General features: G+C 30.2%; 1 protein-coding gene across 4 annotated transcripts in view; it reads left to right on the forward strand.

Moving 5' to 3' along the window:
- LOC108567446 (calpain-9-like) overlaps positions 1-14,577 on the forward strand; it is a 106,320-nt gene that overhangs the window by 75,455 nt on the left and 16,288 nt on the right. For all 4 annotated transcript variants that reach the window (XM_017927928.1, XM_017927932.1, XM_017927929.1 and 1 more), the window contains 2 exons: positions 4,438-4,606; positions 8,138-8,334. In XM_017927928.1, coding sequence (XP_017783417.1) covers positions 4,438-4,606; positions 8,138-8,334 — 366 coding nt within the window. The remainder of the gene's footprint in view (positions 1-4,437; positions 4,607-8,137; positions 8,335-14,577) is intronic.

A 14,577-nucleotide genomic window follows, 5' to 3' on the forward strand; every position in this document is an offset into this window, starting at 1 on the left:
AGTTGAATTATATATCTATAAGAAACACTTGTTACATAATTGAAATTAAGAAGATTTATTTATTCAAAACACTTTTAGAACTTACTTGATTTATGATCTTCAAATTCTAACTCGAAACTCGAACAACTTTAAAGTCAAACATTTCCCCATATGTGTTTGACAATTTATTACAAGAAAATCATAGTAGATATGAATCTGCTAAGATATTCAAATTAAAGCTTAGATATTTATACTTGTAATTGACGTATGTAATTGATGTGTAATACTTTGAAACCAAAAAAATACAACATTTTTTACAAGTAAAATATTTTGTAAAATTGACAAAATGTTGCACAAAATTTGTAATAGATGTAAATGTAAAATTATATACGCTACAATAAAAACTCTTCTTACATAATTTAAATTAAGAAAATTTTAAAATATAAATATTTATCTTCTACAATTAATTTCATAGATCTTTTTCTATTCTATTCTTACTTGAAAGTTGAACAGGAATCGAGGAAACATTGTTTTTTTTACAATTTAAAATTCTTATAAATTTTAATAACTTGTTTGAAATTCTAAATTGTTTGAATTCTATTTGTAGTCTGATAGTCTCAACATGAAATTAGTCAAAAAATTTAAATGTAATTAGAATTGAAATAATTCTGTAATTAATTAAAGTAATTGTATAAAAATAAAAATAATTTGTTAACAGATTTCGAAAATATTGTCGCAGTAAACAATTTATACTTGTTACCTTTCTCTTTTCACTGATGTAGAATTCACTTGACCAAATGATTTCATTCATACAAAATATGCATGCGCACATGTGTTTACATCCGCTCAGAATTTATAGCACAAGTTCTTGGACATGCTTTGAATTCCACAGGTCTGAGAAAGCAATGTTTTGATGTATGCATGCATGCATATATGTGTTTCTAGATTGCGGTTTTCCAAACATTTAATTATTATTATATTGAAAAAAATCATTAAAATTCTTATTTATTTTTATTAATTCTTTCATTATATATTAATTGCTATTAATATCAGGGTCATCTTTAACATTAGACACGTGGGCCCTTGACAATATTTTTTGGGGCCCACGAAAAATAGTTGCATTAAAATATATAATTTTTTGCTAATCCAATCAAAACTTCTCACACCCTGTGGTTATCACTTAACTGGTGACTAGTACCCACGACAATCTTAATGCGGTCCTGATTTATAATAGACACACTAGAAACAGGACATAGGTGACCACGAACAATAGTTGAATTAGAATACAGTGGAACCTCGCATAACGAGCATTTTGCTTAACGAGCAAAATTAATTGTAATGAAAACAGTTCCTGGTGTTATTGGTCATTCTAGTTGCATCTTAGTGTTGTTTGTGATCATAAAATTTCCAAACTTGTGTTCACACATGTTATTTGTGTTTTTTGTGCAAAATTTTAATAACACTTGCATTTCTCCAAATAAAAAGGCAAAGAATGAAAAGAATTATAGATTTGAAAAGCAAAATCATTAAAAATTGAGACCAAGTTATAGTTTTTTTTCGGCAAGGAACGCAGTATCGTAATTTACATTAGTTTATATAGGTAAACGTGTTTCACTATACGAGTAAGAATCCGGAAATTTTGGATCGGATTAAACTCGTTAAACGAGGTTCCACTGTATATATTTTTTTGTTAAGTAGCTAAGATATCCACATTCCACCAACCTCTTAACTCTCACTCACTCCTTCCATCATTACTGAACTGGTACCTAGGGCCCCACATCAACCTAAATGTGGCCCCGATTTATATTACTAAGTTTAGCATTTAAATTAATCAACATTAATAAAATCATTAGATTTTTGTTATTCATTAAATCTTCTATTTTAACGAATATTTTATAGCAGTGAAATTTTGTTTTGATATCAGGAATTACTATGTCTTTTTTTTTAATTATACGGGAATGTTGTATAAAATCGTCTTATACGAGTATTTACTTACTTGCATTGAACATCGCGTTACATAAAAAAAGTTGTCCAAGTATTTGTTAAAGGAATTCGTGTTATATGGGAAGTATACTGTATTTATTATTGCAAACGTTTGGATACATATAAAAATAGATCTAGTTGTATGAATTCAAATTGAAAAATTATTGAAATATGAAGTGTAGAAAATGTGTCGGTCGGTTGTGTCGGCGGAGTATGCGTGGTTTCTCGGATGAGGGGTTCCGTTTCCTCGACAGAACGGAGGTCCGCTACGTCCACGGATGGTAGAGAAGTAAGTAGTTAGAAGTCATAAATCCCGCAAATCATAGGATTTCGATAGAAAATGGGTGAAAATAATTGAGGCTCGGAGAGCTCACTAACCAGAAATAATAAACAACAATCTTCGGGGGGATAATTCGAGGTAATTTAGCGCCAGTGCGGCAGAACATGCATGCGCATATTAAATCTATTCACTTTCCATTAGTGAACACGATCTACAAATCCGTGTGCGATTTAAATAACACCTAATACGGTTCTACCATAATGCACTCTGCCGACACCACGTGAGGGAATCCACTTCCGGGTCCGGCCGTCGTTCGAACACAATGCAAAGAAGTGAAGAAAGAGGTGGAGGTGAATTAGAAGTGGAGAGGAATCGCCGCCTTCTACAATTCCTTTCGACCTGCAGATCCAGAAACGGAAAACACTCTCCTCCTGCTGCTGCTCGTTCGCATTTAATTGGCCATTGTTTCGTTCATACTGGGTCATGGCTATGAGAACGTCTCCATATGTAAAACGGAAATGAAGCTTACTTATTTACTCTCTATTCTTGCCGACGACGACGACGATTCTCGTTCCACATGCGTATAGGAAATTCAAAAAGAAAAAGAAACGTTTTCTTCGGTATATAGCGCTAATGATTTCTTACAAGGAACCGTAAACGAGATATGACGTACTCATGCATAATGCACCGAACAAATAAATAAACACTGGCTAATAGTCATATGTATTACCATCCTCGTACTACACACTAATTGTGCAAACATCACCTTAGGTCGAAGACCTAAAGTACACTTTAAATATTAATCAAAGAATAAAAATTATTCGTTTCGATCATCATGGATTTCCAACTTTCATTAACAATATCAAAATGTAATATAATAAAGCAAATCCTCTAAAACAAAAATTCTAAGCCATTGCGTCACGAAATGACAGCTGTCAAAGCGAGGAAATGCTTACAAAAACTAGTCGCAGTACAACTACAAACAAACATACTAACTTTGTTAACTAAAAAAATATATCAAATTCATTATAGTAATAAGTAATTGAGATTCAAGAAAAAATAAACTATTGGTTTTTAATGGTGCCTACACACTACTTCTAATAAGTGAAGATTCGTATCAAACACAAAGTTGTAGCAACAACTGTCACACAAATTTTCACACAACAGTAAAATTCAAGTTTCTGTTGTACTGATATATAAGTCTGAAAATGTATTCTAATATTATAAAGGACTTTCATTGACTTTTTTTTAGACTTTTAAGAAAATTATGAAATGTAACCTCATTATCAAAAAACATCAAATTTAAACGTTAGTTTTTAGTAGTATTTTTTTTTAATTATATTCATATAATAAGTTAAGATTGTTGTCAAATACGCAGCTGTACCAACATAAATTGTCACACGACAGTGAAAATCCAGTTTCAGTTATTAAGTTATAAAGTATGTGAGATATTTGAGTATGAATTCAATTACTATTTGATTATAGATTTATTTAACAGGAATATTGTAATCTCACTAAAATGAATGTAAAAATTTGAATTAAATATAAGCTAAATGATAAAGATGTATACAATTTCTAAAATTTCTTGAAAATATTATTATTTTGTTATAATCAAGTTTCAGTAGTATTACTATATAAAATGTGAGAAATATTTGAGTATTTGAGAAAGGAATCAAATACATCTTTAAAAAAAATGTGGAATTTGTACATTTTTAAGTTAAGTTGAATGGTGAATGATTAAGAAAAACTAAGTTGGAAATCCTGAAATATCTTTATTTTAGTCTAATCTTTCCGTTACGTATAATTATTAGTTTACTTGACTGACAATTGAATGGTAGCATAATGTTTATACGCAATGAATCATCTTTAATTTTGCTATAAATAGGAAATAAATAAACACTGTCCTTAAAGAAATAATGACAAATATTAGTATGGTCATAACCATGATTTTTATATAATAATATCATGGTCATAACTGTCTTCACAATTCGTTGATTTATGCTTTAATAATTTGACGTCAAATATATAAATTAATGTTTTTAACAAGCGATTATCCAGGTAACGTGGATGTAAAGTTGTAAGCAACTGAGCATTAGAAGTCGTTGTTTTTTATTATTCGCGAATGGCTTTAGTAATTAAATTTAAATATCGTGTATGTTTAGCTCTAACAGTCGTTATTTTTTTTTGTTTCATAGATATTGCACAAACGAACGACAACGCAACCAAAACAGTTATCAAGCCGTTAAACGGATGTGCAGAGAGAAAGGTACGCTGTTTGAAGACCCAGATTTCCAGTCGGGACCGAAGGCTCTGTACCATCACAAGAAGCCGCCCTTCAGCCCGATAATCTGGATGAGGCCGCATGTAAGTACGAACTTGAGACATTAGCTTAGGAGGTAGCATTACGAGGTTATAAAATCGAGAAGGAGATGATGATGATGAGGAGGAGGAGAATACCAGATGGAAAGGACATGGTAATAAAAGCGATGCATTTTATTGCGGACGCACACACACTTAACGATCGAATCTTAAAGTACATAAATTCGTCGCGGACTTTTCCCTCGGGCGAAAGATGCATCGAAACAGATACATGGCATTCTATTAACACCTCTCTCTCACCCCGTTTGGCACCGATTTCGGTGCGGATGAGGAACGGCGTAGCGCCAAGCGAAGAGGAAACCGTATCGTTGTCATTACGCAACGACGGAGACTTGATTTATGCGTCCTGTGTAGTTGCGCGGGCAAATGGGTAAAAGAGAGCAGTACAAATCGGCGGAGCTGTTATGCAATGTTGTTGTTGCTTTTTTTCATTTTTTTTTTCTTCGTATCGGTCGATTAGGATGAGGCCTAGACCTCACCTAGAAAACGTCTCAAAGATTACTGGCACAAGAAGCTGCTGCTGCATTGCGATGACGATGACGGTCATACGAGACTTTCGATACGCGGAAACGACCGTTCTTTTTCCGCTAGATAATATTACATTCTCCGGCGTACTGCGAAACGGGTAATAGATTCCTGCAAAATATAACAGTTTTGCCATTTTTGAAGTGCGAGCCTACCGTTCGTTTCAAATTATTCACGTTACACATCCTCCTTCTTCTCTTTTTCATCCTCATCCTCCGTGACACATTTTATACCGCGTGAGAGGTGACAAGAAAAACACCTCTTACGACACAAGTCCAGCTGCAGGGTTCCTCGAGCTCCTATAGAGTTATCAAGTGCACTTAAATCCATATTACATATTGATTTGTCATTTATAATTCATATAGGTACACGTGCTGACAATACATAATAAATAGAGCAGTGGTCTTCAAATATACATATTTTTCAAAGTGAAACATACAAATTTAGATATTTGTAATCTTGTCTTCAAAATTAATAAGTTGTACATTATACACAAATATCGTCAAATTTACAATATAAATAACGGAGATATCTTTGATCGAATATTCATAATTGTTCTAATAATTATTTACTAATATTTTATAGTATTATTTATCAAAATTTATATTTTATAAATCTATTCTCTATTGAAATACATTTAATAATGAATATATAATTCTAAAATAATAAATGATGGAAAAAAAAACTTTTACAATATTTTTTGAATAATTTTCTTATTAAATAAAATTTAACTAAAAGTGTGTGAAAGCTCTGATTGTGAATAAGTATAGAAATTTAATAACACTAAATTAATAGATTATTTCAATTATTAAAAATTAACATTAGTTTAAAATAAAGAGATATAATTTCAACTTATATATTTAATTCTATTTATTGCAAACAAATAATTTGTATTTAAAACTAAGTACAAAAAATGATAGTAACATAATAAATTACGTTTAAATGATAAACTAATCAATACTTTATATTAATACATAATAGAGTTATCAAATGAATTTAAATGCATTTTACATATTGATTTTCAATTCATAATTCATATCCGTACAAGTGCTGACCTCTCTATTATTAGTTTCAGGGCGTTGCATTAGCATCTCCTTATATTCAATCGAAACATAAATTGTTGAAACTATTTAAGTATTTGCTTTCTTCGCAATTTCTTTCTATATGAATTCAATTGAACGGAGAAAATTGTATGTGTGTGTGTGTATGTGAATGCATCTAACTGTCCAAGTCGGTTGACCGATGTCCAAGTACCGTATTGTGTCTTTTACTACTTATGTTTATTTACTTGAAGTCATCAAGCTATAACTTATTGCTAAGTAAACGCATGCAAGCGAAGGTATTAATAATTAATAGTGCAAAACCGGTATGAAAACAAACTTTATTTTCATAATTATTGATTCTTCCAAGTAAAACTTTCCTTTACTCTTTTGCGAATTCTCCAATAATATTTACATGACATTTTCAATGTAAATACAGGAAACATGAAAATTACATGTAGAAATATAAAATTTATGATTTATTATATATTTTTAATACAACTATTGTTAATTAGAATTGTTAACAAAGTAATATATTGAATTAAGAAAAAACGTTTTTTTTATAGAAAAATTAATAAAATAGTAGTTTTTTTAAATATACTTTAAATTTACAAAAATATATTTATTAGGTTTTTCAAAAACTTCAAAAAAAAAAATGGAAAAATTGTTAGATTTGGGATTATTTAATCATTTCTACATTATCCATAAATAATAAAATTACAGTAATTTTATGTTAAATTATTGAATAATTAGAAATATACATTTTTAATAATTTGATTAATCAATTTTGATGTAATTAAAATATGTTTGAATTATTTGTTTATTTTTTTGTTAATTTAAATAATAATATTAATTTAATAATAATATTTTTTCAAACTATTTTTTGATTTCTCGTTTCCCGGGAATAAAAAAATATCCGGGAAAAAAATTGAAATAAATTATATTGAATTGTTTGTAAAGAAATGTGTATGAATGTGAAAGTTACAAAGTTGCAAAGATGTTGACTATAAATTATGTGCAGAATGTCCGACAGAATGACCGCAAAAACAGAGATGCTTGAAAAATGCAACAAACAAGAGAAAAAAGTTGAATAAATCTCATGAGTTTTCTTCGTACAAATTGTCGGTTTTATGCGTCTTGTACATTTGGAGTTTTCCCTTCGAGTTCCGTAAATTATGTAACCGAACGTGCGCACACGAGTGCAAACATCTCTCCACGTGAAATATGATTGCGTGAAATATGTCCGTGTTATGCCTATGTACAATGTAATTTCTCGTGTATAACAAGTGAGAGACAATGTGTATGTATACGGAAAACGACGTAAATTTCCGACCCGACGGATGCCAAGTTCAGGGAAGAGAAGAAGTGAGGTCAAGTGCAGATGATGCGCCTGAAATAAAGGTCACGCCGTCAAGATCTTACGCAACACGCATTCCGGTGTCCCGCTCGATTGGAACTTTGCGATCTAATTGCTAAAGGATAATTATCGGATGCCTGACGATCGTTAAATGCCGCATCATAAACCCCGCGTTTATCCATATATACAATAGAATCTTAAATAAATTCAATTAGGTTCTTGTACTTAATCCGAAGACTGGTTCTGCTTCTGCCTCTGCTGCCCGGAATAAAAAGGAAGACGCAATTAAAGGCGAGGACGCACCGAGAAATGCAGCAACGACATCGATGCCTCCTCCTACTCTTTCTTTCCTCTTCATCCTTCTCCACCACCGCCGTCTCTTCTTCCACTCGCAGTGATGCTGTGACACCTGCATCCAAAGACTTGGTCAATGTGTCGGGTCAAAGTTTCAGTGGGTCAGACACGCAAATCATATTTCATCTTTCCCATGCGATTCGTAATTTTATGCAATTCGTTTGACCAATTTCCATCTCGCATATGCCTCTTTCTATTCAGGGTCATTTACCACTTTTTATATTCTTTCTTTCGTTTCAGGAAATGTGCCAAAGACCTAGATTCATAAGCGAAAACGCCAACGACGTGCTTCGCTTTTCCGTGGAGTCCGGTGAACTCGGGGATCAATGGTTATTGGCGGCGGTCGCATCTTTGGCATTAACACCAAAATTCTTGGATAGGGTCGTTCCCCCAGATCAAGGATTCGATAATGCCAGTGGCTATTGCGGAATTTTCAGGTAAATTTTACATTATTCTTTCATGAAATACTAACACAACAATGTGGTAAAACTTAAGACTTTTATTAATATTTTATGTAATTTTCATATTTCTCTGAGAAACCATAAAAAACAACTGTACTGCCTCTATTGAAATATTTTGATGTAGTATATTAATAATAAAATATGTCATCAATTTATCTCTGACATAAGAATTGAATTCATGGATTTGTTGTGGAATTTTATGAAAACCTATCTTAATATTTCCTTAACAAATCTACAATAAAAAATTAAAAGTTCTTTATATTGTATCTTATTAATTATATCCATGATATGTCTGTAATCTATGTCTAAGATATTTGGATTAGATTCATTTAAATTCGATGCAAAGTTAACTTCTTAATTTCCTTTAAAGGGATACAATTTGCTATTAAAAGTTCTTAATATTATACATTGTTAATGATATCTATAATATATCTGATATCTTAGATATTTGGACTTGAATTCCTATAATTGTACGCAAATATTTATTTACAATTTGGAAAAACTACAATAAACTTGAAATTTGTTGAAAATCTCTCTTTTAAAATTTCTGAAGAAATATACAATAAACTATTAAATCTTCTTGATATTGCAGCTTATTAAACATGTCCATGATATGTCGTAACTCTTTGAGGGGCTGTGGGACATGCATTGTTTTACCCTCTGAACATGTCTAGTGGGACATTATTATAATTTTCTAGAAAATGTTGAGGAAAAATTACCCTTTAATTTGATTCAAACGATGAATCTTGATAGGCCATACTATCTTGTGTTGATTCAGTTGACGAAGTTGTTTGATTCAGTTCTCTAGAAATGTGTTGAGTCTAGAAATTTAGAAATTTCTGGCCCTGCAGAGGGTTAAATCTATCTCTAACATTTAGATTAGAATTATTGAAATTTTATGCAAAGTTATTTGTTTAGTTTCTTTAAGAAACATATACAAGAAACTATTGAAATTATATCGTATTAAAGCTATCCATGATATGACTACAATATCTCTTAGATATTTGTACTAGACATTCTCAAATTAATGGCAAATCTCTATTTATAATTTGTGAAAATTGCAATAAACTTGGAATTTACTGAGAAGTTATCTTCCTAATATCTTTAAGAAATTTACAATATACACTTAAAACTCCTTGATATTTCAGCTTGTTAATGATGTCCACAATAAGTCTAATCAATCTCTAATATTTAGACTAGAATTACTGAAATATTATGAAGTTCTTTATTTATAATTTCTTTGAGAACTAAAATAAACTATTGAAAGTTCTTGTTGGTGTATCCTAATTTAATTGAACTGAAATCTCTGAATTTCTCATATTTTTTAATGTTAAGCTATCTTCTATTCTTAAGAAACCTATGAGAAAAGTTGTCAGAATTGAGATCATTTCTGTTGATATCAGAAAAGTTTAATTAATCATTTCTTTCAAAGTTATTTAGACTTGATTCCTCTAAAATTGTATATAAATTAAATCGTTTACAAAAGTCTGATGATAATAAAATGATTTATGTACTAAAAAACAGGTCTATTTCGGTTTTTACATAATGTTTAATAAATATTTGATAGACGTTTATAATTTCAATTGATGTAAATATTCAGAGCGTGAAATAGATACAAATTGAGAATGCCGGAAGAACAGGTAATCAAATTTAAACTTGAACTTGAGGCGTTAACTATATTAATTGAAGCGAAACAAAACATGCACAACAAATTTTACCTTGAAAAAAAAAATTATTGGATTATTTTCAATATATTCTGTGGTTATTAACTGAAAGAACTTAAAGATTTGTCATCGATTTTACTTTGCAGACGACGATAAATCGTTACTGCTCGGATACAGCTGCATTAAAGCCATTTTATAATTATCGAAATTAGTCAAGTTGCGTAGTAAATGAAACTAATTTATTATCCATAAGGATAATCCTGCTTAATATTATGCGTGTCCCGTACGTAATTTACCAATTATCTTTAATTATAGCATCAAATTAATTATACTTAAAGCGATTTAGTTTAGTATTGTAAATGTATGAAGACTTTATTTTTTGATTAAAAGCGATTAATTTATTATTTACAATTAAGAAAATCAAATTAGAGTATTTTTAGTCCTTTTTACCAAAAAGTCTATCGACCAAAGATTTTTTTCCTAAGTTTTTAAAATTATGTATTAAATCTATATCAATTACAAAAAAAAACTAACTTTCAAAGTTTTTCAGTTCTTAAACTATAAATATATTTGTTTTCATTTCCAAGTTGTATCTTCAAAACATATTACTTAACATTTGTAAACTGTTTAGAAGTCTCTTGATTTCATGATTATGAAAATAAAGTATAAATTAAAAGTCAATGTTATCATGCAATTTCTTTGAACATCGTGCTTGTATTATTACCACCAACGTCGTTGCGACATTTTTAACGAAATTAATATGGGATTTATATAATATGTGTAATTGCTTTCCTTTCACCTCATACACAGTTCACATCGCATAGTTCGCTCCTCGCAAAACTCCGCCTCGCATCTAGATGTTGGTGGTGCTGTGCTGTATGTTATGAATGTGTGTGTGTGTGTGTGTGCACGAGAACATTCATTATGTAACCTACGATAAAGTATATATTTCCAATTGCATCAAACTAAATTATTTTGGCCTTAACGTCGGAATGCATTTCCATAATTCACTTTCACATTTTCTCGGAATAAAAGCAATACCGTCTCGTTACACATCTACAATAACGTAACAGAAGGTGCTCCTATTCATTGCCAATAAATATTTAAAATTTAATAATAAAAAAAGGTGATTTTTCATCTAAATAAATAAAAATTAAGACAAATATAAAAAAATGCATGATTTTTATTGAAAAAGTTTAAAATAATTAGTTTCGATAAATACATTTATTTGACAATTTCTCTTCTGAATTTTGTTAATTCAAAAATATGTTAACTTAAACAAGATTTGTATTGTCACAGAAGAGAAACACGAAGTAATATATACAAATTAAATAAAAAATATCACAACAATTTAAAGTAATTCTTCAAGAATGTTACATTTTATTTATATTTAAGTTGAATAATATCTCTACTAAATTTCGTCAATTAATAAAAATAGGTTTTCTTAGATTAATTAGAAACGTACCTAATTTTCTTTCAATTATATAATTTACATTTTATTATAATTTTCAACAATAAAAAAAAAATCAAATTATATTTATATATAAATGTTTTTATAAATATAAACTATTACTTCATAATAGAAATGGTAACGTTTCTTTTATGACAATTTGAAGTGCTCATAATGGATAATTGAAACGAATAAAATTATATTTAATATTATAGAAAGTTCTAATTATTCTATCGAAAAGTAACAAATTTTCTAAATCTAAGAATTTAACATTTATTACAAATTTAGATAAAAAATATATAGCAATATTTTTGGTAATTGTATCTGTATTATATGTTAATTTGTCAAAGTTAGGTAGAATCAAAATCGATGGGATTAAAACGTTCTTAAGATGTAAGTGTTAAAAAGTTTTGTGAAAGGGGTGAATAAATATATTAGAGGTGAGGGAGAAGTTTCAAAGTTATAAAAGATTTGGTGAGAGAAGTTCTGTTGTAGTCGTAAAGCGGCGATGCATGCATACGGCAATAATTTACGTTCAAATACTCTAGCAATGTGTACATATTTATTACATATTAAGTAACAAAACTTTTAAAAATATTATACGCAAGTCGTAATTCATATAAATTATGTAATGATATTTATTATAATTGTATCCATGGTTTATGTTTAAAAATATGTTTTTACGATATACAAAAAAATAATAATTTAAAGTTAAGAAAAACGTTTCTTCTTTAAATACTAAATGGATTTATTGCAATTAGTTAAGGACTGTTGCTTTTTGACACTAACATTGTTAATACGTCATTTCGAACATGAGAATCAATTAATTTTGTTTGGCAATTTTGTCGTGTCCCAGGATTCAAATATCTCTGGAATATCTCGTAGTTATGTCGTTGTGGAGTCCTAGTGGAGTTTTTAAGGAATGCTAGAGGTGAATTTGGAGTTTTTATGATAATAAACACTTTATTATTCACTATAAGATTATTAATAACTTCTATGTCTAGATTCCAGTTGCTAGACTTGTTACTAGGGTTTTTATGAGTCTAACTAGGACTTGGGAGGACTCTCCACTAAGACTAAAACTAACTTGGACTAACCTAGTCCTATCTAGTACTGACTCTTTAGGACTCTTTTTAGGACTCCCTTTAGGACTTCTTTTAGGACTCCCTTTTTGGTCTACCTTTAGGACTCTCTTTTAGGACTTCTTTTAAGACTCCGCTTGTATTACATAAACATCCTGTTATATAGTAGTGCATTAGCATAGTGGGAGTACAATTTTTGGTAAGGGAAGATAGTACCTAACTTTCCCTAATCATTAAGTAATTAGACAGATTTACATATTAGTGGTCATTATTGATTGGACCTTTGAGTTTGTGCACAACATGGTGATTAAGAATAGTCGTTACACAATTTTTAGTTATGGGATCTTCCTTAGTGGTATTTGTTCTAAATATTAATGAATTTATGTATATAATAAACATGTATAAAATAATAAGGGCTAAAATAATATACACAATAACGGTTATACATCACAATTTATTTATACTTTAAAATTTTAAATGGTCGATTTCTTACACAAAAAATAATTTTGAGTACTGAATGGATTTATTGTTGCTTGACCTAAAATGTAAATGTTAATACGAATTTCGATGATGAAAATCAATTAAATTATAGTTTTTTTTTTTTTTTTTAATTTTTAAAAGTCGATTTGTTTCTTATACAAAAATAAATAATTGAAATTTAAGAAAAAGGTTATATTTTTAAATACTAAATGGATTAATTGTAATTAGTTAAGGACTGTTGCTTTTTTTAATTAAAAAGTAATTGTTAATACACATTTTGACGTTGAGAAATTATTAATTTTGTTTGGTAATTTATTAATTTTTTAAACCGTCGAATTCTTCCTTAAAAACATATTCAATTTTTAACAGTACTTATACTTATAGTGATTACATTTTGCCATAATCTTCCTATTTTGATGTTCAAATGATTATATAAATAAACTGTTAGTTTTACAAATTATTTGCAGTTCAAAATTTAATTGACTTTCATGATTCTAGATATCTGACAATGATAACAATATATTTCAATGCTAAAAATATAGATAAAGATAGTTATAATTCAACTAATAGATCTTCCCACCCTAAAACTTTTATTTTATACTATGTGGCGATTAAAGTGTGGTAAAAAGGTAGCAGTTGATGTTGGGATAGGATTAAAAGGAACTTAAGATATAAGTGTTGAGAGGTACGAGCGAAGGTATTGGAGATAGATAAGGGAAGCGTAGAGTGTATAATAATATATGATATGGTGTAAAGTTAAAGGAGGAATTGGAGAGAGAGAAGAAGAGATTCCTGCTGCGGTCGCGGAGCGGCGATGCACACAGGATGCACGATATGATCAGTGGTGTGTTAGTGTCGTCGTAGTTGTTGTTGTTGTTGTAGTTGTCTTTGTCTGGAACACTGTGTCTCCTCCATGGACGGTCTGGTTTCAATTGTTGCTTCTCGTAAAATTCCATCGGAGATGGGGAATTTATATTCGCGAGTTGTGTAAATATTTCTCCCTGGATCTATGAATAAGTCAATTATTGTGCGATATAGAGGCAATAGATACCATTCTGGGTAGGCTAACAATGGATCGACTGAGAGAAGTCGGGACCGGGGTAAAAATGATGAGATATTTGCCATTGTAGCGAAGAGAGGCCGGCCGGCCAACTCTTCTTGAAAGGCAGCAGTAAACTATCCGCATTGCTCGTCACCAGACATCTAACTCAATCCCACTTTGAAATTCTGATGAGAAATAAGTTTCGCTGTAGGTAATAGGTTGAGTTTTATAAATGTCCCTTAATAGAAACGTCCGAACCGAATGGTCGAGCCTCTTCTCTTCCCGCTAAAAGAGAGATTTCTTTTCCACCACCATCCACATTTGGTAGAAGAAGATACAAGATGACACATTTCCATCGGGATTGTCTCCGATTAACACATTTTCCATTGCACCGCGCTTCTTCTCTGATTCTTCGGATCGCTGAGCTTCCAAAAGGGGAAGGGAAAAACGGGTAAGCGATGCAATAAAAAAATAAATAATAATGAAGGTAGTCAGAGTCTC

Source organism: Nicrophorus vespilloides, unplaced genomic scaffold (genome assembly GCF_001412225.1).
Source record: "Nicrophorus vespilloides isolate i.1.1-1 unplaced genomic scaffold, Nicve_v1.0, whole genome shotgun sequence".
NCBI classification, from domain to species: Eukaryota; Metazoa; Arthropoda; class Insecta; order Coleoptera; family Silphidae; genus Nicrophorus; species Nicrophorus vespilloides.